General features: G+C 34.0%; 2 protein-coding genes across 3 annotated transcripts in view; one reads left to right on the top strand and one right to left on the bottom strand.

Annotated features, from left to right (window-relative positions):
• LOC131844581 (flotillin-2) overlaps positions 1 to 27,445 on the top strand; it is a 247,835-nt gene that overhangs the window by 44,728 nt on the left and 175,662 nt on the right. The gene's annotated exons all lie outside the window — the stretch shown is intronic.
• Positions 2,212 to 10,831, bottom strand: LOC131844571 (glucose dehydrogenase [FAD, quinone]-like). The gene is made up of 4 exons (XM_059193488.1): positions 10,608 to 10,831; positions 8,508 to 8,618; positions 4,693 to 4,837; positions 2,212 to 4,274 (listed from the first exon to the last, which is right to left on the bottom strand). Exons 1-4 carry the CDS (start codon positions 10,818 to 10,820, stop codon positions 2,908 to 2,910), a joined length of 1,836 nt encoding a protein of 611 aa, XP_059049471.1. The 5' UTR covers positions 10,821 to 10,831; the 3' UTR covers positions 2,212 to 2,907.

Raw genomic sequence — 27,445 nt, 5'->3', positions numbered from 1 at the left:
TCCTGACACCACTGCAGCAAATGGGTTCAAACGAACAGTTTTATTTACTGGAGGAAATCCGCTGAACGGCATTCACCGTGACCTCTACAGACTGTATGAACTATAATGAGTAATCTGCGAGCATTAATTCCAACTATTATAGGACGGCGTTCCGATAAGGTTTTCTAGTTTGATAATTAATACAAGTATTAAAAAAAACCCGAAGCTAACTCGTAACCAATTTATACGATTAATTGTGAAATTACCGGGTAATGTGACTCGTGATGTTTGTTGTTATCAGTTTTTTTTAAATATATATTTATATATATATATTGTTCGTTTGGATGTTGAAAACGTTGTTGTTAACATTTGTTTCAGGTGTTCAGATCGTATGGTTCAGTGCCATTCGCGCTGTTAAAAATATATGAGTTTCATTGCTTTGAGATATAATCCCTTAACAGTAAAATTCAAAATTGATATTTTCCATGTATATATACCTGCAAACTATAGACCATATAGTAATTTATACGTAAGCATCGCCTTGACTTTGCGAAATCGCCTTGATCTTGAAAGTCTGTCGAATTTACATAACTGTTATTTATAAATAACGACAATTGTATGAGTGTCTTATAAGTACACTTTAATTATTTAATTTGAAATAATCGGTTAATATTCAGTATGAATAAATAATTAAAATCATTTGGTATTGAGTATACGACACTCACTAGGGGGTTTAGTATGGGGTTTCATATTATGAGTTTGCATAGTTATTGATGTGTATTGTCTGATTTGGACTGTCTGAAATATTTGTTAGCGGTTTAGCACACAGCTTTACTTTCGATGGTCGCGGGTTCGATCCCTCACACACGGTGTAAACATCTTGTATTTTAGGTGTTTTCTACGTATATTATGTATGTATTACCAAAAATTTCTTAGTAATTGTATTAGTTATCCTATAACATACGTTCTGCTTAGCTCGAAACTAGATTACGCTGTGTGAATTGTCTAACTGCTATATTATTGTTATTATGTGTATTATGTGGTAATCGGACACTACTAGGCGGTGTATTAGACCACCAGTGACGTCAGCAGTACGTCTTAGGATTATATATTCCGTAGTAATAAAGATATTCTTGTATATATAATAAAAGTATTCATATTATTAACTTGAACAGCCACTCCAAGGTTGATATTCAAGAGTTATCAATCCATTCATCCGTTTCATATTAAACATGCGAATCTTTAATGGAAATTATTACAATAATTTGTGTATATAATCAGTTCGTAATGTTCATTTAAATAATTATAGACAAAAATTACAAAAATTATTTCATTTGCTTTAGATTACGCTTGTAGACGCTAAAATGATAATTTGCACATACACATGCATTTAACAAACAAATAATGCTGTCTGTTTATGCAAGATGCTTAATTAGAAAAACTATTATTGCTTATAAATGGAACTATATCTACATAATAAAATAACAAAATAAAGTTGCTAGAATTTTTGTCTGTTTGTCTGTCCACTTCGGGCGCGATTTTAATTTATAAGTTGTGTCAAAAAGCACCTAAAACTTTGTGTTTGTTTCATACTAATCAGATTACTAACAATGTATATATTTCTTTCAAAGAGCACAGGTAAGAATTTGTTTGCTAGTTATTGTATATTAAAATTGAAATATAGATGTAGAGTCTGAAGGCCAACTCCTACCTGACGTATACGATTTTGAACACAGGGAAACGGTAGAATTTTTATAATCTCGGCTCAGGCCGTAATTTTGTCCCTGTTTCAGTATACACAGTAAAATACTCACACACATACACACATAAAACGACCTGCTAAAGTTGCAGTTGCATACACAACTGTTCAACTAAACGACTGTTCGACCATAACGCCTGATAAAAGAGTGACAGCAGATTTTACACTTTACAATCCGTCGTATATACTTTTAATCGACATAAATTTAATTGTAAAATACATGCATGATTCATTGAATCTCTATTTGTGGTTATCAGTAAAATGACGAAAATGTTTTTAACTTAATCTACTGAACAGCTTCTTATAACAAATAATTTATGGAAAGTTTTTGACCATGTAAAGATTGAGTTAGTCTATATTTAGGTCCTATATCGGTGTCCATATAGGTGTCCATACAAAAATATTACTTTATCAGATCAAAAATAAAACATATTTTTTAAATTAACTACTTATTTATTTAACAAATTCTTACTTAAATTATAACATTCAATTTTAGTATACAATTAAATTATTTATTATTTATTATTAATTATTACGTATAATTGAAGGTCATGCAGTGGTGTATCCTATTCGATAACAATACTAGCATACAAATTGAGACAACTTTTCACTTTACAATTTCGTCATTTTAAAACTAAATCCAAATGCAGTTATTTATTCAAGCGGAATTATATTCTATCGTCTGACCTTTCGTGACAAAGCGAAATAAATTGTACAGTATTAAAAAAAATATAATTATATATTAAAAAATCAATAACTGTCTATTAATTGCTGAAACAACAGACTATTTGCATCGTTGGGAAAACTATATAGGTACAACGGCAATAATTGTGCATAATCTTCACTATTGAGTTATGTTGTTTTTCATTTTTTAATTCCAATAAAAAATTAGTGTCAACACATATTTAATGTGTATAAATGATGGTAAATTTTGGAATGTTTATATTCCATGCATTCTAATCTGATGAGTGGTTCATAATCAAATTGTGATGAAACTTTAATAGCATCTTCTGAGAATATCCTCGAAATGGTGTGGCTAAAAAATCGATATAAGTAAAAATAAATAAAATAGTGTGTACATATATGTTTTCTTTGATGAATGAAAATTTGGTTCAGTAAATTGCTGAATTTCATCATACTGGGAAAAGGAAATATCGTCTAATATGCTGTTAATCTATGGGAATCCCCCAATCTTCTTTAATGATATCAGCTGCTTTTTCAGCTATCATCATTGTTGGTGCATTTGTGTGAGCTGCAGGAACATGGGGCATGATACTGGCATCAACTACTCGGAGTCCTTTAACGCCATATACTCTTAGTCTAGAATCTACTACTGCGCCTGCGTCATCTTCAGGTCCCATTTTATTTGTACAACAATGGTGATAAATAGTATTAGTAATGGTTTTCATTGCACAATACCAATATTCATCTGAATTGAACCCATGACGTGCACAATTTGGTAATGGGACGTCATGTAATCGACTGTTGTATTTTTGAAAAGCTTTCGTTTTCGACAGTTCTATTGCTTTTCTAATTCCAGTCAGTATTACCTTCTGATCATGTCCTCCATCAGAAAAATAATTTGGATATATCAATGGTTTTTGATAAGGATTTTTGTTTCTTAATTTAATGCGTCCTTTAGATTCCGGTAATAAAAGCATTGGAAAAACCATCCACGTATCTTTATTTTTTATTGGACCATAAACTTTTTCATACACATCATTGTCAATAGAAAATGCTTCCTTGTAAGTAGGTTGTGAAACTAACGACCCTGCGACAAAAAGTAATTCTAAATCTGGATAACCATCGTCACTATGCGGATTTTTGGTATCGAAGAAGGCTATTGCCTCCGTGCCACTTGGAGCCGATAATGGTCCTGTATGGTGGCTGAAGTACTCAATTATATTATCCAGAGTAGCAACTCGTTCAGACCTAATAGAATCAGTACTATTAATAGTAAATGTGAGTCCACCAAGTGCCCAATGATCTTGCAAATTGTAGCCGACAGGTAGATCCATAATGGTTGTAATATTATTTTCTGTTAAGTGCTCTTTTGGTCCAATACCGCTAATCATCAATATTTGTGGAGAATTAATTGCACCAGCAGACAATATTACTTCAAGTCGAGATAAAATGACATATTTTCTGCCATCTTTATTAAATTTAACACCATATGCTCTTTTTGTCCAAGGGTCTATTAAAACGCGAGTAACCATTGCGTTTTTAGCTATATGAAGGTTATTACGATGTTTTATAGGATGTAAAAAGGCTCGGCTTGCGCTCATTCTTGTACCATTATCCATAGTAAACTGTATAATTGAGTATCCTATTTGTTTTTCTGCGTTATAATCCACAATCTTTCCTCCAGTCTCGAGTCCAGCTTTTAAAAATGCTTTTGAAAGAGGAGTTCGCCAATTTGGATACTGAAGTGTCATTTCCCCTTCAGTAGAATGAAAGTTTGTGTTCTTAGCTAGTTTTGGTATTTGCATGTTTTCTGATTTCTTGAAGTATCGCAGCACAGATTTGTAATCCCACCCTGCAAAAAATGCAAAGAAATAGTAGAGATATTTTATTTTATATAATAATCAATTGACTACAATATATCACCACTCCATTTTTTCCCCTGAGACGAAGCTAAAGTGTAATGTATCACTGTATGAGAACCCTTAAAATAAAACCTATATATACAAATAAAAGGCATAATGTCATTGATTTGAGATAATCTTGTGAATACTTTCGTAGGATTTCGGATTATACTCGCAACATACTCTTTTTTACATCCTGTGTAGTTTTAATGAGGACGATATGTCGCGTGTCGCACTGCCGTACAGCTAGCCTTCCATAAATACAAGGAAAACAAAATCACATCGACTAAAAGTTTACGGAATGTTGTTTCGAGGCCGCACTCACTAAAAAGACATTATGGTCTACCATAATGATTAAGTATCGATTACCTGGATTGCCATTCCCAGCCCATCTGTCGTAGTCACGCCTGTTTCCTCGTGTGTGCATCATCGAATGCAAGACAGATGAACCACCAACGACTCGGCCCCTAGGCCATGCGCAGCGACCCTCCCGCATTCCAATGCAACCGGACTCCTTTAAAAATAGAAATATTCACTCATATAGGACATTTTTGGCACTCATGCACTTATTTTTTCTATCCCGATGTCTAACACGTCTACTCTGGAGAACAATATCAAAATAGATTCAATTCATTCCGTTTTTGTAATTTCAAAAGATGAAGCAAATCAAGACTAAACCGAGTAATTCAGTTAGTTCTCTTATTAAACACGAAATATGCAATTAATAAAACAAATCAATAATTATGTTGATGTTACTAATGTATAATTCAAGACTATAAAAAGGTTCGAAACGGCTTAATCTAATATTAGAATTACAATTCATTTCCAGACAATACCAATATCTGCTGTTGAAAAGAACTGGCAAGAAACTTAACTGTTAAAAGAAAATATCATTTGATGTAATCCTTTATTTTCTATAAAAAAACTTCATTTATGTCAGCCTTGAGTACCTTATTATTATTTATAGAACATGAATTGGTAATCTTCCACATATGCGTTGTTTTAATTTTATTATATTGACCGGTTTTGTTTTCAAAGCATTGTCACTTTTACAAGTAAATCGAGATATATCGTTGTATATTTAAAATACATAAGCAATTACATCAACTTTAATAACCTACTAATATTACATGAATATTAAAGGTATATAAAAGTAAAGTTTAGATCTTACAACGGATTTGGTAAATTTTCTGGACCCATGGTTTGAATTAATAAATAAGATCACTGCTACTTTAATGGAATTTAAAGTTCCCCCTTCAAAGATTCGCTATGTTTTCACTTTATATTTTTTTAATTTGACATGTCAAACTTTACATTGAGCTACATTTACATTGTCGTTGGTTCAACCAAGGCGAGTGCGTGAGGAGCATATAATACATATAAAGCTATTCATGCGGTTCATCATGTACAATATTTTAAGTATTTAGTAACAAAACTATGTATATATTATGTATGAATATTATTTTCTATTCTTTTATGATGGTTCTTATTATTCTATTTACTTATATATTCCTTTTCTGTGGCATGATTCTGTTTTCTTGCATATGAGTCCAGTTTAATACTAGGGTGGTAGGCTTTATACAAAGTTGTGTCTTATTGTGATCACAGCACCATTTCAACCAGCCATAAAGCAGTTTATTTGTAACTTGTGTTTCGGGTAGACAGTGAGATATGGCAATGAAATTACAGCTTGCAAAGATATTACATCTTGGTACTCCTTTATATTATATATATGTAACTAACTGATCCGCGCAAGTTCGTCTGTTCGATTACCCAAATTACATAACATCTTTTTACGTTATAGCTTATGTGGTATTCTGATATTTAAGCTATATTACTCTAGTTTCATCAAAATTCGCGTGTTCAGTAACTTTTGGATTAATCCATCCATCCATACTTACAAACTTTCTCGTTTATAATATTAGTTAGATAGTATATTTTAGTACAAGTATATTGTAGAAGTAACATAAGATTAATAAGATTACACTTACCATCAGGTAGGCCGTCAGCTTGTCTGTCATACCAGTTACATAAACATATATTACAGTACAGTATTACACTCTTGTTTGTTTAAGGATAGTAGTAATAAATGACTTGTTTATAATTGCTAACTGAATACAAACTAGATTTGGCGATGACCCCTGTTCACAAACTATAACCAGAAGGTGACACATTACCTTCTACAATATGTGACACAGCATGAATACCAATTATCGGATGTATTCAATTTGTATCTGATCTATTCTGAATATTTGAATGTGATTATAGAAACTGTCTCACACAGGCATTGACGGTGTCCCAAAAACACAAGAAAACGGGTAGACAGATTTTCTTCTTTGAATAATTGTTTACATCCATCGTCATATCCAGTCAATATGTGATCATGCGTGTAATACGGCCTCTATGTAATCTTGAAAACCTATACTTGATGGACTTGGTGGTTTAGCAGTTTAGCACACCGCTGATCCGATGGTCCCGGGTTTGATTCGTGGCAGGATAGAACATTTGTATTGATTGTTGATTGATCTGGGTTATTTCTATGTATATTATGTATTTATTTACAAAAAAATATGTTTCTAAATATTTATACCAGTAATTAATATATATAGTACAAGGTCTGTGTAGTTTGGGATTATTTGGCGCTGTATTCACACAGCGCCAAATAATCATATATCATGGGTTATAATTATTATGAATTATTATTATTGGAATACTAAAATCGCCTCGAAATACCTAAAGAGTAGATTTTTTCATGTATCGTTCGTTACTAAAAATTCCGTTGTATAATATGTGAACGAGAAATAAAGATTATGAATTATGACACTTTAGTTCTTATTGACTAATGAGATCTTAGTTTTCCAATACATTAACATTTTTTTCACGAGTATTAATTATCTAATGGAAAGTCATAACTGTCACCTAATAACGATAATTACAATTTAATTACTTATACAGAGAAATATCACAATAATGACGTGTACTACCTTATCACAGGTACTATGTGCATCAGCTATTTTGCCACACTGTAGTACAGTTAATTTCTATAGATAACATTTGTCTCCAACTAATATAAATGTAACATTAATACACATAAAAGTGTGTATGTTTAACTCTGACATATTATGTGTATGTTGATTACATTTGAATCAATTTAGTCATCATATATCTAGATTAGTTCCAAAATTTTGAACAAATCTAGATATTGTTGACTAAACACAGTTTTGTTGTTATAATTTTAGTATGTATTTTATACCAATTAGTATTAAATGCATACCAAAATTATAAGAATGAAACTGCGTCTGCCTATCTGTTCATTACCATTTTACGGCTAAACGGTTAAATTTAAGTGAAGTTGAAAGAGATTCCACGAAGATGGAAAAATACTATCTGTTACCTTGAAATAATTTGAAAAAGGATGAAATAAAGAACGACAAAATCGCGGTATACGTGTAGTATAAAATAAAATTGATAGTAAAACATGTGTATATAAATATTCTTCAAACTCCAAGTTTACTCTTTAAACTTGAGGTTTATTTGTCGTTTAGTAAAAATCAACTCTTCTAATATTTTACGTTCCTCCTACGACCTTGTTCCTACACAGGTTTATATATTAATTACTCAATGACAACACCGGAAAATAACATGCCATCTCTCTATGCTTGGCCTCAGCAATTCTAGAAACTGCCACCTTGATTAAAAACGTTTATATCACATAGTTTTCCTTATCTCATGTTAATGTGTCCATTGTACTGCTTAAACGTTTAATAACTAGATAATTATATTATGTCAGAAGACAATATACATCAAACTATCACTGCACTTCCCAATGACATAGCAGTACTTATAAATAGCTTATTATACTACTCATTGCATATTAGCATGCAATTAATAATATTTATTTGATTTGTGATTGACCATTGTTAGAGAATATCGTCTGTATTTAGAAATACTATTAAATAATATATATAAAGCTTTAATGCAATTTTGTGCATCTGTGGCGGATTACATTTGCGCGAGAAAATATAACACTACAAAAATGAATTCTGCACCGTGTTATTCTGTTGCACTGTACGAGGAATCCAATCCGCGACCACCGAAATTAAAATAGTGTGCTAAACTTCTAGACCAGCTACAATTAAATATTTGCAAAACCGTGGAAAATGATATAGTAACTTATAACTCACTTGTGGTTCGGTACGGTAGTTCCAGTTGGCATCCGTGAACTGCAGCATAGTGGTTAGTACCGGGATGTCCATGAACATTTGTTCACTACCACCTGCTTCTATCAGGAGCACCTGTAATAAATAAAGTAATGTACACATTATTTTCATTAAAAAATGGACTATGCTGAATGCTATATTATAACACTAGCTAACCCGCGCAACTTCTCCTGCATCACGCTAGACATTTATTGTTATATTTCACCCAATTTACATAATACAGTTTCAAATTGTAGCCTATGTGTTATTCTGATGTATAAGCTATATTACTGTATAGGTTCATGAAAATCCTTTCAGTAATATTTGTGGGAAAGAGTAGCAAACATTCATCCATCCATTTTCACAAACTTTCGCGTTTATAATATTAGTAAGATGCTAAACATACCCACGATCATCGGAAGAAAGGCGTGTGCTACATCACTAGACCACCGAGGTCATCAGTTATTTAATAATTATTAAATACACATTAGTATGAATTACAGAAATTACTACCGAGTGGGCTTGACACCGTTTCTCGTATTTTATCTCATTATACGAGTAGAATCATTAAGTATTACATCAGACAGTGATATTCAAATAAAATAGGTTGCTCTACCGAAATCGAAGTCGCATCTGCGAATATAATATTTATTCTCCACAATGAAAATTAATTTCAGTTATAACGGAATTAATAAGACTTTAAAAGGGAGGATAACCTGTCTGTTAAAAATATCATCATTTAAATCGGTCTAAAATTGACCCTGGTAGATGTTGCAGTGTGCCACAGTCTACAGTGCTAGTCCGATTCTGTACCGTCGCTAGAAAAGAAATGTTATCAACATACAGTATAACAATGAGACAAGGAATAAGACACGATGGCACTGTTGCCTCTGATCGATCCACAGTCCAATTAAAACGGGGTTCAAACTTATAAAGGCCTGAACCTGTTCAAACCCCTAGCGATGCCCTTCGATTAAAGTGGTATCCTTCCGGCGGGACATGGCCTTTAGCCGTTCCATAAGTCCTTCGCAAGTTTGGAGTATCATCTGCACTCGCCCCCTATCGTCTGCCGAAGCTGAAAAGGCCAGCTGCGGTAAACAGCATTAGAGTAGTCTGAAAAAGAAAACGATGGCACTGGCATTAAGATTTTATTTTGAAAGTACCTAAATGAAATAAGATTAAAATAAAACATATGATAGTTTTCGCCCGCTCTATTCTTGACTGAGATAAGCAACAACTTATGTTTTTTTCTCCCCTGTTAAGTTATAAAGTAATTAAAATAATTCCTTCCTTGTTCCACAATTGTAAGTGTATTTTAAGTAAATATCAACCGGTTTTACTAACTTTTTATTAACTCTAACTCTAACTAGGTTTTACTAATTATCGGGTGCACGTAGGTAGGTATATACGGAATGTATTACATTATTTTTTAACTTAATTTTATTTCTGGCCAATTGTTTAAACTGTAACTACTCTAGAAAATCATTTACGTTCTTATAAACACGTTACTGAAATTTACAAAATTTATAATATATTTTTTTTTACTGTTGATAGATAATTATAATGAATGCCTAATTCGATTTGTTAAATTTTGACACATAAAAAAAAAATACGGTACAATTAATTACAACGAGCCATGAACACTCCGTATTATGCTTTTTTTAAGACTATATTTTATTCAGTAACAAAATTTATTTCGTAACCTGAATAATCGCAAGAGAAAACTCCTTTAACCTATGATAAGGCGCACCTCATTTTCTTGTACGGATAGGCGCACATGTGCAATTTTTTGACACTGGTTTCTAATAAATATATTTTGAAACAAATAGCAAATCAACGTTTTTTTAATTACGATTATGGTTTCTTAATGGTCGGCAACGCGCACGTTATACCTCTAGTATTTCAGGGGTCCATAGGCTACGGTAACCGTTTACTATGAGATATGCCGTATGCTTGTTACTAACGTAGTACAAATAAATGCGTCTTTTAATAGATACAAATTATTAATTTGTGTCTAATAATAGACGCATTTTTTAGCCCTTTGCCGACCATTAAGAAACCACATGACTTTCGCATATTGTTTACCTTAAAATTGTCTACTTCTGTCAGTCTGTTAGCAAGCACGCATCCAGCTGTACCTGCTCCGATGATTATGAAGTCATACTCCGGTTGTATCTCTTCTGTGTCCGGTGGTTCCCCGTTGAGGACCCTCTCGGTGTCTCTTATGAAGCCGGACACAGCTTCGAAGAAGGTACCGCGTTGAGCCATGACTTGTGTAATTAGCATTGTATACGTCATACTGTGGAAGTTAATAATATGATTATTAGTCGTTTATTTCATAGTAATTAGCTTTTTATCGAATCATATGCGTGGGTACTACTATCGCACTTATAGCCGCTTGGTTAAACATCTTGTTTTATAAGTATTATTAGTTTGTTTAACTTTATTGTACAGTAAAACAGGTTGAAGTAACAGGATACAATGATCTCAAGAAATAAATATACAATTAATTTCTACGTTTCATTCTTTTAAATGGTTGACCTATACCAAATGAGGGATTTCTTCCAGACAAGCTTTACATACATACTTTTGTTTTTGTTTTGTACTATAGAGAAATTTCGGATTTGTTATATTAAAATTATGCCATAATTATTTCAAAATACTGTTAAGAGTGTAAAATAAATGTCGCATAAGATTGTTTCTTTGTCTCCGTAGTTGGGCATGCAATTGTTATAAAATAAGAATTATGCGATATAATATAATCGCTGAAAGGAAAGTAAATTATGACTTTACTTATCCTATGGGTACTATAGTCTTTCAGAATGTAGGTCCTGATTCCTGAGAATGAGGTCTACTAATTAGTACTACTCATGCTAGTTACGAATATCAATCATTATTGTACTATCTCAATAAATTTTATCGTCAAGAAGCTTGCTTTGTATACTTAGTTTACTATGCACGACAAGTATCTGCAGATTCTGCCAAACTGAAGAGGAAACGCCGCTTCACATCCTATGTGGTTGTAGCCCACTCATGCATAAACGAAATATCTCCTTTGGAAAGTTTACACTATTTCCCGAGGAGATAAAAACGATCGCTCCTAAGAATATCCTTCAATTCTTGTCCCTGACGGGTCTAGGTAGCGAACTTTGAAAAAGGCGAGCACAATAGATCTATAAGGTCGCAGTGCTACAGGTGCTACACATCTGACAATAACCCAAACAACCCAATAAAAAAAAAATACTTAGTTCCGGATTTAAGGATGAGATATGGCAGTGAAATTATAGAGTAAGGACACCTTTGTCCTCTGGAATGGCAACGCATGAGGGCTACCAACGTTACACGATGACGTAGTTGTCTTATTTTTTATGTTCGAGAAATAGTAAGCAAGCTGACTGCGGCATGACCTTTTATCCACGACTGCCATATATTCAATATACATAAAAAAAGTTGACAAAGCCTCTGACTATTAATAGCCATGAAAACATGTATGTATAATATATACTTGGTTGCCATCGGAATAGGATAGTTAGGTATTTACTACACTAATGTGCCAAGCACGACAATAAATAATGAGAATCCAGTGTTTTATAGAGTTCAGGTTTGAGTTCACGTAAATGTATAATAATAAATATGAATTACATTCAACGTCTATATAAGGTTAGGCATGTTTTTTTAAAAAAAAAAGTTTACTGTGTTCATCATTCTGTTGTCAAGGTATCATCGTTTTTTAAGCGATTTCACAAAAGGAGGTTCTATGAAGGATCGCTATATAGGCATACTTTTTTTATGTGGAATCAATTGTGGATCCATATTCAAAATTAGGTCAGAAGGTGGTTCTTCCTTAGCGACTTGCGCTAGAGCGATAACGCATGAGTAGGCAACCCCGGCCCCCCATGCCAAATCGCGCAACTGCTGTAACCCTTTTCTGCCCTCACCCTATTCTTCATAAATACTTATACGAAAATTTACAAAACCACGATCATGAACGGACGGTGAGACAAATAGACAAGATAAAGAAGGTATATTTTAGAGGAAGCATGAAAGTAACGCCAGTATCGGAGACGTTGAAGAGCAATCGTCTGTCGTGGTATGAATATATAATACGTAGGAATGAAGTGAATATTATCAAGAAAGTGTTATACATGAATGAAGATGATTATAATGGCAGAGGAAGACCGAAAAAGAGATGGGTGGACTATGTGAAAGACGATATGGCAAGAAAAGGAGTGAATAACGAGATGCCTGCGAATAGGGATGAATGGAGAAATACATATTACAACAAATAAATAGGATAAGGAGAAGCGGATGCGAATGCTATGTCGCATAATGATTCTTGTGCAAATTCGTTATTTAATGATCAGTCATTAGTTTTGTCATTCATTAAAATCTTTGAAGTCGGCTTTACATTAAACAATATAAATAACTTTTTGCAAAATCATTTAATGAAATATACTTAATGATAAGCATCATGGAAAAATACCATTTGATGTTTCATAAACATACCATCGACGTCATAGTTCAAAGACACCATAATTATTTTATTAATAGAACAGAAGTAAGTTAAATATAGAAACATTTATTTGAAATGATTGTTGTGGGAATACCCTCGGACGTCATGAATAGAAACCACAGCATATTTTTTTCCACATAATTCTTGAATTTTGATAATATTTTGGTATGAGTAGTATTACCTGTAAATTGACCACGTGAACTTTATTTATTAAAAACGATTTAACTTGAAATAACAGCTTTATTTATCGTCTAATAGGCCGACCACAAATGGCATTTATTTAAAATAATCTTATATTGATTCTTATACAATATTATTATTTAAGAAGTTAATTTTCAACTACTAAATCCGTACCAGTTGTATATAACTATATTTTTTTGTATAAGTACTAATTATGACTATTGACGTAATATCAATCCTTGAAAATGAAATTGGTATGAAACCATCTATTTTTGCGGTTAATAACAGAAAAAATAATAGCTGTCCCATACTTTTTACACAAAAATATAAAAACTGAAACGATCTTGGTTAATATATAAATAACTTGTTTTTATCAACTACTTGGAACACTTTTCAAATATCCTCTATACCATACAAATCACATAAGTAAAATTTCATAATCATCACAAACAAACTCACTTTCGTCTTTTAATATCAAGTACAATTAAAAGCGCGTCTATTTTATTATATGTTGTATTTAAAAGCTTTCGCAAATTTTCACTTACTGTTTCACATTGTATCACTTAACTTAACCATATATATATATTAACTATTTTTATGTGTAGTAGAGAATTTAAACAAGAGTTTAGTTTATAATTAAAATAATAGTTAAACACATTAATATTCACCTTATTAATATATTAAAAAAGCACCGCATGGCTCTACAAGTAAAAATCTTCCTTGACGACACAAAGAATGGAACACAATTGCCGCAGAATCGAATTAAGAAACTACTTGGCTTGCACTAAACCTGATTCTTAACTACATTCATAAATACCTTTTTGATGGGTTGTGCATGTCAAAATGTCATCAGGTCACTTATGAATTCAAAACTGTCATATTACAATTACAAATAGTTAATTAATCGAAATGCAGAAGTTGTTTTGGTTGCGTATATCAATTTAGTAAAATTCATAGAGTAGGTAAGGGATCATCACAGTTCTTATTCGTCTGTGTTTGAATCCCACTTTAAAAAGACAAACCTTTTCAATTATGTGTACTTATTTTTATGTAGTGCTGATAATTTTTACTAAACAGATTGTAATTGTTATTTGATTCTCTACACTATTTGCTTTGATTTTACTCCAATCCATTTTGAAAAAAAGAAGTAGTTATTGGTTAAAATTGATTAAAACCTCTGATTTAGCTTTTATGCAATACAGTCACCGTAATTAATAAAATAATATATACTCATACCTGTAATCCAATATGAGATCGTCAAAGGCGTTGTCAATTGTGAGTAAACATAAATTCGTTATGGAAAAAATTATAGAGCATCATATGACCTTTTACACTAAAAAAGGTTAAAGGGGTTGCCAGTATGTTAACATTTACGTCGAAGGTCCAGTATTGCGAAGGTTATAATTGACGACTTTCTGTCCATGTTACTGATACAACGTGGTAAATCCCAAATTGAGATGACTAATAACAATAACGGATTTGTTTTTAAAACTGCAAGGTTTTTAACAAATATGTTATAAATATCTAAGATACATTGCACCATATAACCTTTCTTAATTATTTTTTTTTCCTAATGCTCCATGATGGACACAACCAATTCGCCATTAATTTACCACGATGAACCACGATTTTGATTAATTATAATTAATCTAAGTCTATATCTGGTAAGGTTTTCTGACTGAAAAAGAGGGTTAAAAATTTGTGTAAAAGCCTGAAATATTCGCTTTGCTATATCTTTATGTGTTAACTTTAACCGCATTCATTCGGTTATTGTTTTAACATTAAATACTTTTAATTCGCCGAACTAATAATAATATAATGATATTATTATATATTTAATTACCGATTATATTGAGTATATACTCCAAATTTTTAAGATAAGATTTAATTTACAATATTGTAAGAGAATTGCTTGAAAGTATTTCATAGGTACATACACTTATATTGATCATACATAAATATATACATATAATAAAACTGTCACATATCATTGTGCGTGTATATAAGACGTATGATAAAACTATTACTAAGTAATAAAACATATATAAAAAGCTAAGAAACCAGAGGCGAACAATAACTAACATAACGTACACGAGTTACATAAGACGAATAATGCGTAAATTTGGAACAGTGCTGAATAAATACTCCATTAAAGAATGTACCATATATTATCTGCTTTGACCTTACAAACCTCCAGGTGTTTACACAATTAACTGCAGTTGTGGTAGCTCCTAAACTAGATAGCCGAAAGGGTCAAAATGCAGATCGCAGATGTCAAAAATCAACAACCACATAAGTCTAAGATGCAGATCTTCTGCTGGAACAAATCTCTGGATTATATTGGATCCGCCTAAAAGGCCTCTCTACTTTCCATAATTATTGCAGAATGCGGTAGAAATGGAAAAATATCCCAATTTCAATTGGGAAAATGGTTTAACAATATAATCTCCGTGAAAGCCAGTCATAAATGAGTATTAAAAAAGTGAGGTAGTATCAGTTAATAATTGATATCGTGAGTGATGTGTGTCGCGATCTTTCGTTGGGCAGTCTAATGGCAGTATTTAAAAATATTTCTGACATCTACTGGCATTGACATCGCTAAACTCTAGTCAGCTTGTGACAGCTAGTGTAACCTAGTCACAATGTCAAGAACAGGACCTTTATTTACCATAAAATTATTCGTATTATAATTGATTAATAGAAAATATTACTAATTTATTTTATTAGCGTAATGGAATCCAAAATAATGATTTCTAGATTTTTTGTCTAACTGTTTGTCACGCTAATTACAGAAATAGTTAACCGAGTCGTGCGCTTTTCTCTAAAGCATTGTAACACGCATCACTTAACATTTTGTTACATTCCAATTGGTTTACAAACAAAATAGTTATATGGGTACGATGACGTGCTTCGCCTAGCTTTAACTAGAAACTGGTCCAGTATCATAACATCAGTGACGTCAAATCGCTGTCACGTATGTGTAATTTTTATACGTTTAGTTAATTATGTTATCAGTATATCAGTAGGTCGTAGTAGGTATTGACGCATTTTACGATGTCATTAACATGTGTGAATGAATTGAATATTATCCGGATATAAATTAGGATTAATAAAATAAAATATAAATTTATTTTGTAGTGGAAAACCATATACCGAGGTAGACTTCGGAAAAATTGTCTGCTTGCGTCAGTCAGGTATATTTCATCCACTAAGCACCTTCATTTATAAGTGCGAGATAAGGCAGTAAAATTGCAGTATAAGAAGCGTCCGTATTGGGTTGAGAATTTTTTTTTGTCTAATGTCGAATGGATGATAATGGAATGGTGCATCCGCTTGCGCTAATGGTTTACGCTGGCGGGGCTTTAATTTATATCGATGGTTTCCAGGGGTAACCACGTGGAGGTAAACCTGATATGGCACATTGCTAACAATGAGGTTATTAACCCACATTACTAACAATCCCCTTCCCACCTGGGTTGGGAAGTCATCAGCTTGTTTGCCATTTCGAATTACATAAAAAAAACCATTCATTCATATTGTCATTCAACTAATGGCATACCGATTGTGAGGCAATGTACATTTCATGCGAGGTCCCTTGTGTATCATTATGTTCTTGAGCCTTGACACTAACACAAGGAAACAAAATGGATGTAGCATAGACGAATTACCATTGCATACTCCCGAACGTCGCCCTATATTGAATACTACATGTATTTGTGACAACTTGACCACTTTTATTACATTGAGTTATTCAATACTAGATACGAGACGACCATACATATTCGTACCTGTCTTGCATTTGGATAATTTATTATAAATAAATATTATGAACTACAATACAAGTTTTTTATGTAAATTAAACCAAACCTATAGAAACTTTTTACAAAGTCGTCAGCATGGGTGGGTACCTCTATTTCATAAGCAGTTTGTTTTTCAAGCTGTATTCTGATCTGATGGATTGCTTGCTTAGTGCCTGAAATACGATAGTGAAATTACAGGAAACGGAGGCGTGAAATCTAATTATGTTGTTTTGTTGTTGTTTTATAAGGATTTTTTTAAATATCTTTGAGGAACGCCGCAATTTATTTAGTAGTAGAAAATGTACCGTCTGCTCTAGCATGCACAGTACTCAATGTTGTTTGTTTGATGTATTCATTCCATCGACTCGACATTCACGGCCATGGTAGGTGGGATTCCTTGGATGCAAAACAAGTCTTACATATCCCAGTAACTTAATAATTAAATATGTCATTTACAGCAGCCCTATTCGTAGGCGCTTTCCATTACGTTCGTCCTTGTCTGGGCATGTTTTAGGATGAATGTGTACTGGTTTAAAATGCAATGTTAATAATTATACTGAAATACAAAAGTAAAATATGTATATAATTGGTAAAAGTAAAGGGCTCACAATATGTACGTTAACGGCGAAAATTTACGAACAATAAAAAACACCGAATACTCTACCTTTCTAAAAATAAAATTCTATATAGTTATATAGTCTATAATATATAAAGCTGCATTACGGTGACTCACTCACTGATTGACATAGTTGTTCTCCCAGAAGGAGCGTCCGGGGGTCGAGACGATGTATGGGGGAAATGTTCCTTTGGCTAGGGTGACCACGAGAAAATTCCGAAATTTGGGAAAATCCAAGATGGCGGACAAAGATGGCGGCTAACTTTTACAGTTTCGCTCGGATCGATTCCGTTCAAAGAGTGATTTGGCACATCTCGGCGGGACCCAGAATATGGCGTAAAAACAAAAAATTAAAATCCAAGATGGCGGTGAAAAAATTGCCAAAAACTGGTTGAAAATTTTCTAGGGTTTCAAAAACCGAAATTCCCAGGATAGTTGCGGGGGTGCTGGCGACACCGGTTGTAGGGCATAGGAAACTCGAAGGACCCGACCTCTAGGGAAAATTATGAAATTTCGAAAATCCAAGATGGCCGACGAGTTGGGGGCGTGTGAATTTGGTCCTAAAAATCCGGATTATTTTCAAAATCATTTTTTAGATATAGGGCAACCCCGCAGCGAGTCGGCTTCTATGGGGCGATGATGGGTCTCGGTAAGAAGTATTGCCAGCGATAAAAAGAATTTCCGAATTTGGGGTAATTTGGGAGAAATGGTCCAAAAAGTGGGAAAAAATTTTTTCGGCATTTTTGACAAAAGAAGCATCAAGGCCTATCGAGAAACATCCCCTAAAGGGTTTTAGGTGGGTTTTGTTGGAATTTTCTGGCAACACCCATACATGGTTTGACCAAAATAGAAATTGGGGTGTCTCTCCAAAAACTGAAATTCCTAGGGTACTTGCGGGGATACTACCGATCCCTATTGTAGGGCATTGGGAGGCTGAAAGACCCGGCCTCTAGGGAAAATTATGAAATTTCAGAAATCCAAGATGGCGGCCAAGCTATGGGAGATTTAGTTTTTGAAAAAATTTTGGGATATTTTCAATCGCGTTTTTGCTGCACATGGCAACCCCGTAGCTAAACGCCACCTACTGACATGGGTAAGTCTCAGTAAGAAGATTTGCCAGGGCTAAAAATTTTCCCCGATTTTGGGTTAAATTTGGAGAAAAGTCCCATAAAGTGGGAAAAATTTTTTTCGACATTTTAAATGAAAAAGTCTTGTTGGTCTACCAAAAATCGTCCCCTGAAGGGTTTTAGGGGAATTTTGTCAGAATTTGCTGGCAACACCCATACATCATGGGACAAATTTTGAAATTGAGGTCTAGCTTCAAAAACTGAAATTGATAGGCTACCTACGAGTGTGCTAGCTCAACGCACTGTGCGGCGTCGGATAGCCGAAGGACCCGGCATCTAGGGAAAATTATGAAATTTTAGAAATCCAAGATGGCGGCAGAGATAGGGGAGTTTTGCTTTTCGGAGAAAAATTGGGATATTTGTAAATGTAGTTTTAGGACACTTGGCAACCCCACAGCCAGTCGACTTCTATGGAGAGATGATGTGTCTCAATACAAAGTATTACCTGGTATAAAAATTTTCCCCGATTTTAGGGTAATTTTTGAGATAGGTCCTAAAAAGTGGGAAAAATTTTTTTCGATATTTCAAACAAAAGAATGATGAAAATCTGTCAAAAACAATCCCCCTATTGATTTTAGGTGGTTTTTATCAGAATTATCTGGCAACACCTTACATCAGTATTCTTAGAGAATAGTACTAGAAGGAGTCACCGAGGCTCTATACAATGTATGAACGAAATGTTTCTGTCACTAAGGTGAATACGTCAAAAGTATTAAAAAGTAAAAATCTAAGATGGCGGCCGAGTTAGGGTACTTAATTTATGTTGACAATTTTAGGGACTTTTTAAAATTCAATTTTGGGGTAATATAAATTAAACCCTGCAGCGAGTTGACTTCTATAGAGCAATGGAAACTCTCGGTGGAAAATTTTACCTGGTCTAAAAATTTTCCCCGATTTTGGGGTAATTTCAGAGAAAAGTAAAAAAACGTGGGAATTTTTTTTTTTCGTTAATTTGAACAAAACAGTGATGAGCATTGGTTCAAAATCATCCCCCAAAGGATCCTAGGTGGTTTTTGTCAAAATCATCTGGCAGCACCATACATCGATTTTCATAGTAAACCGTACTAAGGAACTAGAGGTGTAACCTGGGCTCTGTACAATGTATGTATGAAGTGTTTCTGTCACCAAAATGTATGTGTTAAAAGTATTTAAAAAGGAAAAATCCAAGATGGCGGCCGAATTAGGATACTTTATTTATTATGACAATTTTAAGGTCTTTTTAGTAAATTCAGTTTTGTGGCACCTATCAACCCTGCAGCGAACTGACTTCTATTGAGGAATGGAAACTCTCGGTGCGAAGTATTAACTAATTTTCATAGTAAACAGTACTAAGGAAGTACTAGAAGGAGTCACCTTACATCTGTACAATGTATGGACAAAATGTTTCTGTCACCAAAGTGGATAAGTTAAAAGTATTTAAAAAAGGAAAAATCCAAGGTGGCGGCCGAGTTTGAGTATTTTTTCTCTGATGATAAATTTACCTGGCTTCCCTGCAGCGAGTCGACCTTTATTGAGCAGTGGTAGATTTCGGTTCGAAATATTACCTAGGTTACAAATGTTCCCCGTTTTTTGGGTAATTTTGCAAACCCAAAATGTGGGATTTTTTTTTCGACAAACTATATATAAGAGCAACGGAGATCTATAATAAATATCATCTTAATAGTTATATGCGATTTTTTGTAAAATTAGGTGGCAACACCATGGATCGATTTTCGTAAAAAGTAATATTTACTAAGGACCCACTAGAAGGACCGTGTCTCTGTACAATATATGGACGAAAAAGGAAAAATGGTATGAAAATTTTCCCCGATTTTGGGTAATTTACAAGACAAGTCCAAAATGTGGGATTTTTTTTTCGATATTTCAAACAAAATAATGATGGATATCTGTCAAAAATCATCCCCTTATTGGTTTTTCGTGGTTTTTGTCAGAATTATTTGGCAACATCTTAGATCAGTTTTCTTAGGGAATAGTACAAGAAGAAGTCATCGAGACTCTACATAATGTATGGACGAAATGTTTCTGTTATTAGGGTGAATACGTCAAAAGTATTAAGAAGTAAAAATCCATGGCGGCCGAGTTAGGGTACTTTATTTAATTCAGTTTTCATGTACCCATCGTCACTGCAGCGAGTTGACTTTTATGGAGCAGTGGAAACTCTCGGTACGAAGCACTACCTGGTCTAAAAATTTTCCCCGATTTTAGGGTAATATCGGAGAGAAGTAAAAAACGTGGGATTTTTTGTTTCATCATTTTAGACCAAACAATGATGACGATCTGTCAAAAATAATCCCCAAGGGGTCTTAGGCGGTTTTTGTCAAAATGTGCTGGCAACACCATACATCGATCGATTTCCATTGTAAACAGTACTTAGGAACAACTAGAAGGAGTTACCTTGGCTCTGTACAATGTATGGACGAAATGTTTCTCACTAAGGTGTATATGTTAAAACTATTTAAAAAGCAATCATTCAAGATAGCGGCCGAGTTAGGGTACTTTATTCTGATGACAAGTTTAGGGACGTTTTAAAACTCATTTTTGGGGTACTATTTTATTCCTTACAGCATGTTGACTTCTACGGAGCAAAGATAAGAAGAATTATATAGGCTACAAATTTTCCCCGATTTTCGGGTAATTTAGCAAACCCAAAATGTGGGAAAATTTTTTCGACATTTTTTTTTTAAATAACTTTTATTTGACGGGTATCTATTATAAATCTCATCTTAATAGTTTTATGCAATTTTTTGTAAAATTAGGGGGCAACACCAGGTATAGATTTTCGTAGAAAGTAATATTTACTAAGGACCCACTAAAAGGACCGTGTCTCTGTACAATATGTGGACGAAATATATCTGTCGTAATGTAATATATATGTAAGAAGTATCAAAATGGAAAAATCCAAGATGGCCGCCGAGGTTGACTTTGAACAAAATTTGGAAGATTTTTTTATTTTGGTACATAGTAACCATGCAGCGAGTCCGCTTTTATGGGATGGCATTGAATCTCAGTATTGCCAGGGCTAAAAACTTTCCCCGATTTTAATATTTATGATATTTTAATTAAAAGAGTGATGAGTGGTTATTATTTATCATAGGTCCTTTACCTACGATAAATAATAACCCTAAGGCTTTTATCAAAATTATTTGGAAAACTTTATTATGAAAACCGATGTAAGTTGTTACATCGGTTATACTAAATTATTAGAAGGAGTTGACAATGTATGGACGAAATGATTTTGCCACCCTGGTAGCTAAGCCAAAATAAAAAAAAATAAAAATTCAATACTACGGCCGAAGACGTCAATTTTTTGCCTATACCTTAGTATAGGTGACCACAAATATCAAATTAGTTTTGGATTGTGACATAAAAACTCACACAAATATTGAACATTTTCGATGTCGAAATTATTTTCAGGAATGCTGTTCTGAATAATTTGTGTCTTTGGATTTTGTAATTTGAAGATTGCAAAATGTGTAAAATTTTCAGATTGTAAATAATGAGAATAAGTTTTGTCCATACATTTCTTTCATTGTATGATATCCACGGTTTATTACCAGCTAAGGAGACTATCTTGGAATTCATTCCTGCTTTGGTGACTATTCTAAATGATAATCGTTCGTGTGAAAAATACAGTTATGATTTATATGTCCTTTACACTAGAAATTTTGGTCACAGATCTATTCTATAAGGTATAAAAGTTGGTTAGGTTAGGTTCAGTTTTATGACCTCTACATTAGAAATAGCGATCCCATACTAATTAGTATATAGAAAGTAGGGTTCGATATGATTTTGTATTTCGTATTCGGTTAGGTAGTAATATAATGGCCAATTATAATAGAAATTATAGCCACAGATCTATACGGTATGCAGAAGTGAATTAGGTTAGATTTCATATTCTGTTCTCTACATTATAAACTATGATCACAGACTAATATATTGTAAAGAAATGTAGGTTAGGTTTTGTATTGGGACCATTACAATACAAAGTGGCGCCATAAGTCAATACGGTATACAAACAATAAGTTAGGTTTTTTTTTCACTCTTACAATAGGAATTGACATTTGTGGTATAGTTTCGTATCAAAACATGTTTCTGCCAACCAAGATCGAAAAGAAAACCTTCACCATAAAAAAATCAGCTAAAACGACCCACACGCAACCTAGACGGTTTTGTTTTTCTTTATTTCCTTTACAATAGAAATTATGGTCAAAGATATATAGAGAGAGTAGGTTAGGTTAGATTTTGTATTGCTACTCAGTAGTAATTATTGCTTCAGACTATTAGTATACTGAAAAGTAAGATGAGGTTAGGTCTATAGACAGGAGAATATGGAAATTGTGGTCACAGACCAATAAGGTACACAGAAACGTGGGTTAGGTTAGGTTTCGTATTATGATCTCTGCATCAGAAACTGTGAACCGAAATTGATGTAGTATACAGAAAGGTAGGTAATGTGAGGTTTTGTAATGTGGCCAATGCAATAAAAATTAAAGCCACAGGTCGAAATGGTATACAGAAAGGTAGGTTAAGTTAGGTTTTGTATTGCGACTCTTACAGTAGAAATACAGAATAGAAACAAAAAGGTTATGGTTTCCTCACATTAAAAACTTTGACTAATATAGTATACAGAAAGGTAGGTTAGGTTAGGTTTTGTATTGTGACCATTACAATACAAAGTTTCACAGGTTCACTGTTACAATAGGAAGTCACCTAATCGTATCAAAACAGACAACTCTACTTGCCAACCAAGTCTATTCGAAAAGAAAACCGTCTTCACAAAAAAAAATCAACGACAACGCCTCGCGGGCCTCTTGAGGCCCGCGCACACACGCACCCTCTAGTCTATAATATATAAAGCTGCATTACGGTGACTCACTGACTGATTGACATAGTTGTTCTCCCAGAAGGAGCGTCCGGGGGTCGAGACGATGTATGGGGGAAATGTTCCTTTGGCTAGGGTGACCACGAGAAAATTCCGAAATTTGGGAAAATCCAAGATGGCGGACAAAGATGGCGGCTAACTTTTACAGTTTCGCTCGGATCGATTCCGTTCAAAGAGTGATTTGGCACGTCTCGGCGGGACCCAGAATATGGCGTAAAAACAAAAAATTAAAATCCAAGATGGCGGCGAAAAAATTGCCAAAAACTGGTTGAAAATTTTCTAGGGTTTCAAAAACCGAAATTCCCAGGGTAGTTGCGGGGGTGCTGGCGACACCGGTTGTAGGGCATAGGAAACTCGAAGGACCCGACCTCTAGGGAAAATTATGAAATTTCGAAAATCCAAGATGGCCGACGAGTTGGGGGCGTGTGAATTTGGTCCTAAAAATCCGGATTATTTTCAAAATCATTTTTTAGATATAGGGCAACCCCGCAGCGAGTCGGCTTCTATGGGGCGATGATGGGTCTCGGTAAGAAGTATTGCCAGCGATAAAAAGAATTTCCGAATTTGGGGTAATTTGGGAGAAATGTCCAAAAAGTGGGAAAAAAATTTTTTCGGCATTTTTGACAAAAGAAGCATCAAGGCCTATCGAGAAACATCCCCTAAAGGGTTTTAGGTGGGTTTTGTTGGAATTTGCTGGCAACACCCATACATGGTTTGACCAAAATAGAAATTGGGGTGTCTCTCCAAAAACTGAAATTCCTAGGGTACTTGCGGGGATACTACCGATCCCTATTGTAGGGGATTGGGAGGCTGAAAGACCCGGCCTCTAGGGAAAATTATGAAATTTCAGAAATCCAAGATGGCGGCCAAGCTATGGGAGATTTAGTTTTTGGAAAAATTTTGGGATATTTTCAATCGCGTTTTTGCTGCACATGGCAACCCCGTAGCTAAACGCCACCTACTGACATGGGTAAGTCTCAGTAAGAAGATTTGCCAGGGCTAAAAATTTTCCCCGATTTTGGGTTAAATTTGGAGAAAAGTCCCATAAAGTGGGAAATATTTTTTTCGACATTTTAAATGAAAAAGTCTTGTTGGTCTACCAAAAATCGTCCCCTGAAGGGTTTTAGGGGAATTTTGTCAGAATTTGCTGGCAACAAATTGACCCATACATCATGATACAAATTTTGAAATTGAGGTCTAGCTTCAAAAACTGAAATTGATAGGGTACCTACGAGTATGCTAGCTCAACGCACTGTACGGCGTCGGATAGCCGAAGGACCCGGCCTCTAGGGAAAATTATGAAATTTTAGAAATCCAAGATGGCGGCAGAGATAGGGGAGTTTTGCTTTTCGGAGAAAAATTGGGATATTTGTAAATGTAGTTTTAGGACACTTGGCAACCCCACAGCCAGTCGACTTCTATGGAGAGATGATGTGTCTCAACACAAAGTATTACCTGGTATAAAAATTTTCCCCGATTTTAGGGTAATTGTTGAGATAGGTCCTAAAAAGTGGGAAAAATTTTTTTCGATATTTCAAACAAAAGAATGATGAAAATCTGTCAAAAACAATCCCCCTATTGATTTTAGGTGGTTTTTGTCAGAATTATCTGGCAACACCTTACATCAGTATTCTTAGAGAATAGTACTAGAAGGAGTCACCGAGGCTCTATACAATGTATGAACGAAATGTTTCTGTCACTAAGGTGAATACGTCAAAAGTATTAAAAAGTAAAAATCTAAGATGGCGGCCGAGTTAGGGTACTTAATTTATGTTGACAATTTTAGGGACTTTTTAAAATTCAATTTTGGGGTACAATTAAACCCTGCAGCGAGTTGACTTCTATAGAGCAATGGAAACTCTCGGTGGAAAATTTTACCTGGTCTAAAAATTTTCCCCGATTTTGGGGTAATTTCAGAGAAAAGTAAAAAAAAAACGTGGGAATTTTTTTTTTTCGTTAATTTGAACAAAACAGTGATGAGCATTGGTTCAAAATCATCCCCCAAAGGATCCTAGGTGGTTTTTGTCAAAATCATCTGGCAGCACCATACATCGATTTTCATAGTAAACCGTACTAAGGAACTAGAGGTGTAACCTGGGCTCTGTACAATGTATGTATGAAGTGTTTCTGTCACCAAAATGTATGTGTTAAAAGTATTTAAAAAGGAAAAATCCAAGATGGCGGCCGAATTAGGATACTTTATTTATTATGACAATTTTAAGGTCTTTTTAGTAAATTCAGTTTTGTGGCACCTATCAACCCTGCAGCGAACTGACTTCTATTGAGGAATGGAAACTCTCGGTGCGAAGTATTAACTAATTTTCATAGTAAACAGTACTAAGGAAGTACTAGAAGGAGTCACCTTACATCTGTACAATGTATGGACAAAATGTTTCTGTCACCAAAGTGGATAAGTTAAAAGTATTTAAAAAAGGAAAAATCCAAGGTGGCGGCCGAGTTTGAGTATTTTTTCTCTGATGATAAATTTACCTGGCTTCCCTGCAGCGAGTCGACCTTTATTGAGCCGTGGTAGATTTCGGTTCGAAATATTACCTAGGTTACAAATGTTCCCCGTTTTTTGGGTAATTTTGCAAACCCAAAATGTGGGATTTTTTTTTCGACAAACTATATATAAGAGCAACGGAGATCTATAATAAATATCATCTATAGTTATATGCGATTTTTTGTAAAATTAGGTGGCAACACCATGGATCGATTTTCGTAAAAAGTAATATTTACTAAGGACCCACTAGAAGGACCGTGTCTCTGTACAATATATGGACGAAAAAGGAAAAATGGTATGAAAATTTTCCCCGATTTTGGGTAATTTAGAAGACAAGTCCAAAATGTGGGATTTTTTTTTCGATATTTCAAACAAAATAATGATGGATATCTGTCAAAAATCATCCCCTTATTGGTTTTTCGTGGTTTTTGTCAGAATTATTTGGCAACATCTTAGATCAGTTTTCTTAGGGAATAGTACAAGAAGAAGTCATCGAGACTCTACATAATGTATGGACGAAATGTTTCTGTTATTAGGGTGAATACGTCAAAAGTATTAAGAAGTAAAAATCCATGGCGGCCGAGTTAGGTACTTTATTTAATTCAGTTTTCATGTACCCATCGTCACTGCAGCGAGTTGACTTTTATGGAGCAGTGGAAACTCTCGGTACGAAGCACTACCTGGTCTAAAAATTTTCCCCGATTTTAGGGTAATATCGGAGAGAAGTAAAAAACGTGGGATTTTTTGTTTCATCATTTTAGACCAAACAATGATGACGATCTGTCAAAAATAATCCCCAAGGGGTCTTAGGCGGTTTTTGTCAAAATGTGCTGGCAACACCATACATCGATCGATTTCCATTGTAAACAGTACTTAGGAACAACTAGAAGGAGTTACCTTGGCTCTGTACAATGTATGGACGAAATGTTTCTCACCAAGGTGTATATGTTAAAACTATTTAAAAAGCAATCATTCAAGATAGCGGCCGAGTTAGGTACTTTATTCCCGATGACAAGTTTAGGGACGTTTTAAAACTCATTTTTGGGGTACTATTTTATTCCTTACAGCATGTTGACTTCTACGGAGCAAAGATAAGAAGAATTATATAGGCTACAAATTTTCCCCGATTTTCGGGTAATTTAGCAAACCCAAAATGTGGGAAAATTTTTTCGACATTTTTTTTTTAAATAAAAGTGACGGGTATCTATTATAAATCTCATCTTAATAGTTTTATGCAATTTTTTGTAAAATTAGGGGCAACACCAGGCATAGATTTTCGTAGAAAGTAATATTTACTAAGGA

Source organism: Achroia grisella, unplaced genomic scaffold (assembly GCF_030625045.1).
Source record: "Achroia grisella isolate CSIRO2021 unplaced genomic scaffold, CSIRO_AGI_Agris_v1 utg109, whole genome shotgun sequence".
Taxonomy (NCBI): Eukaryota; Metazoa; Arthropoda; class Insecta; order Lepidoptera; family Pyralidae; genus Achroia; species Achroia grisella.
The sequence above is the reverse complement of the archived record's forward strand: the minus strand, read 5'-3'. Positions and strand labels throughout refer to the sequence as shown.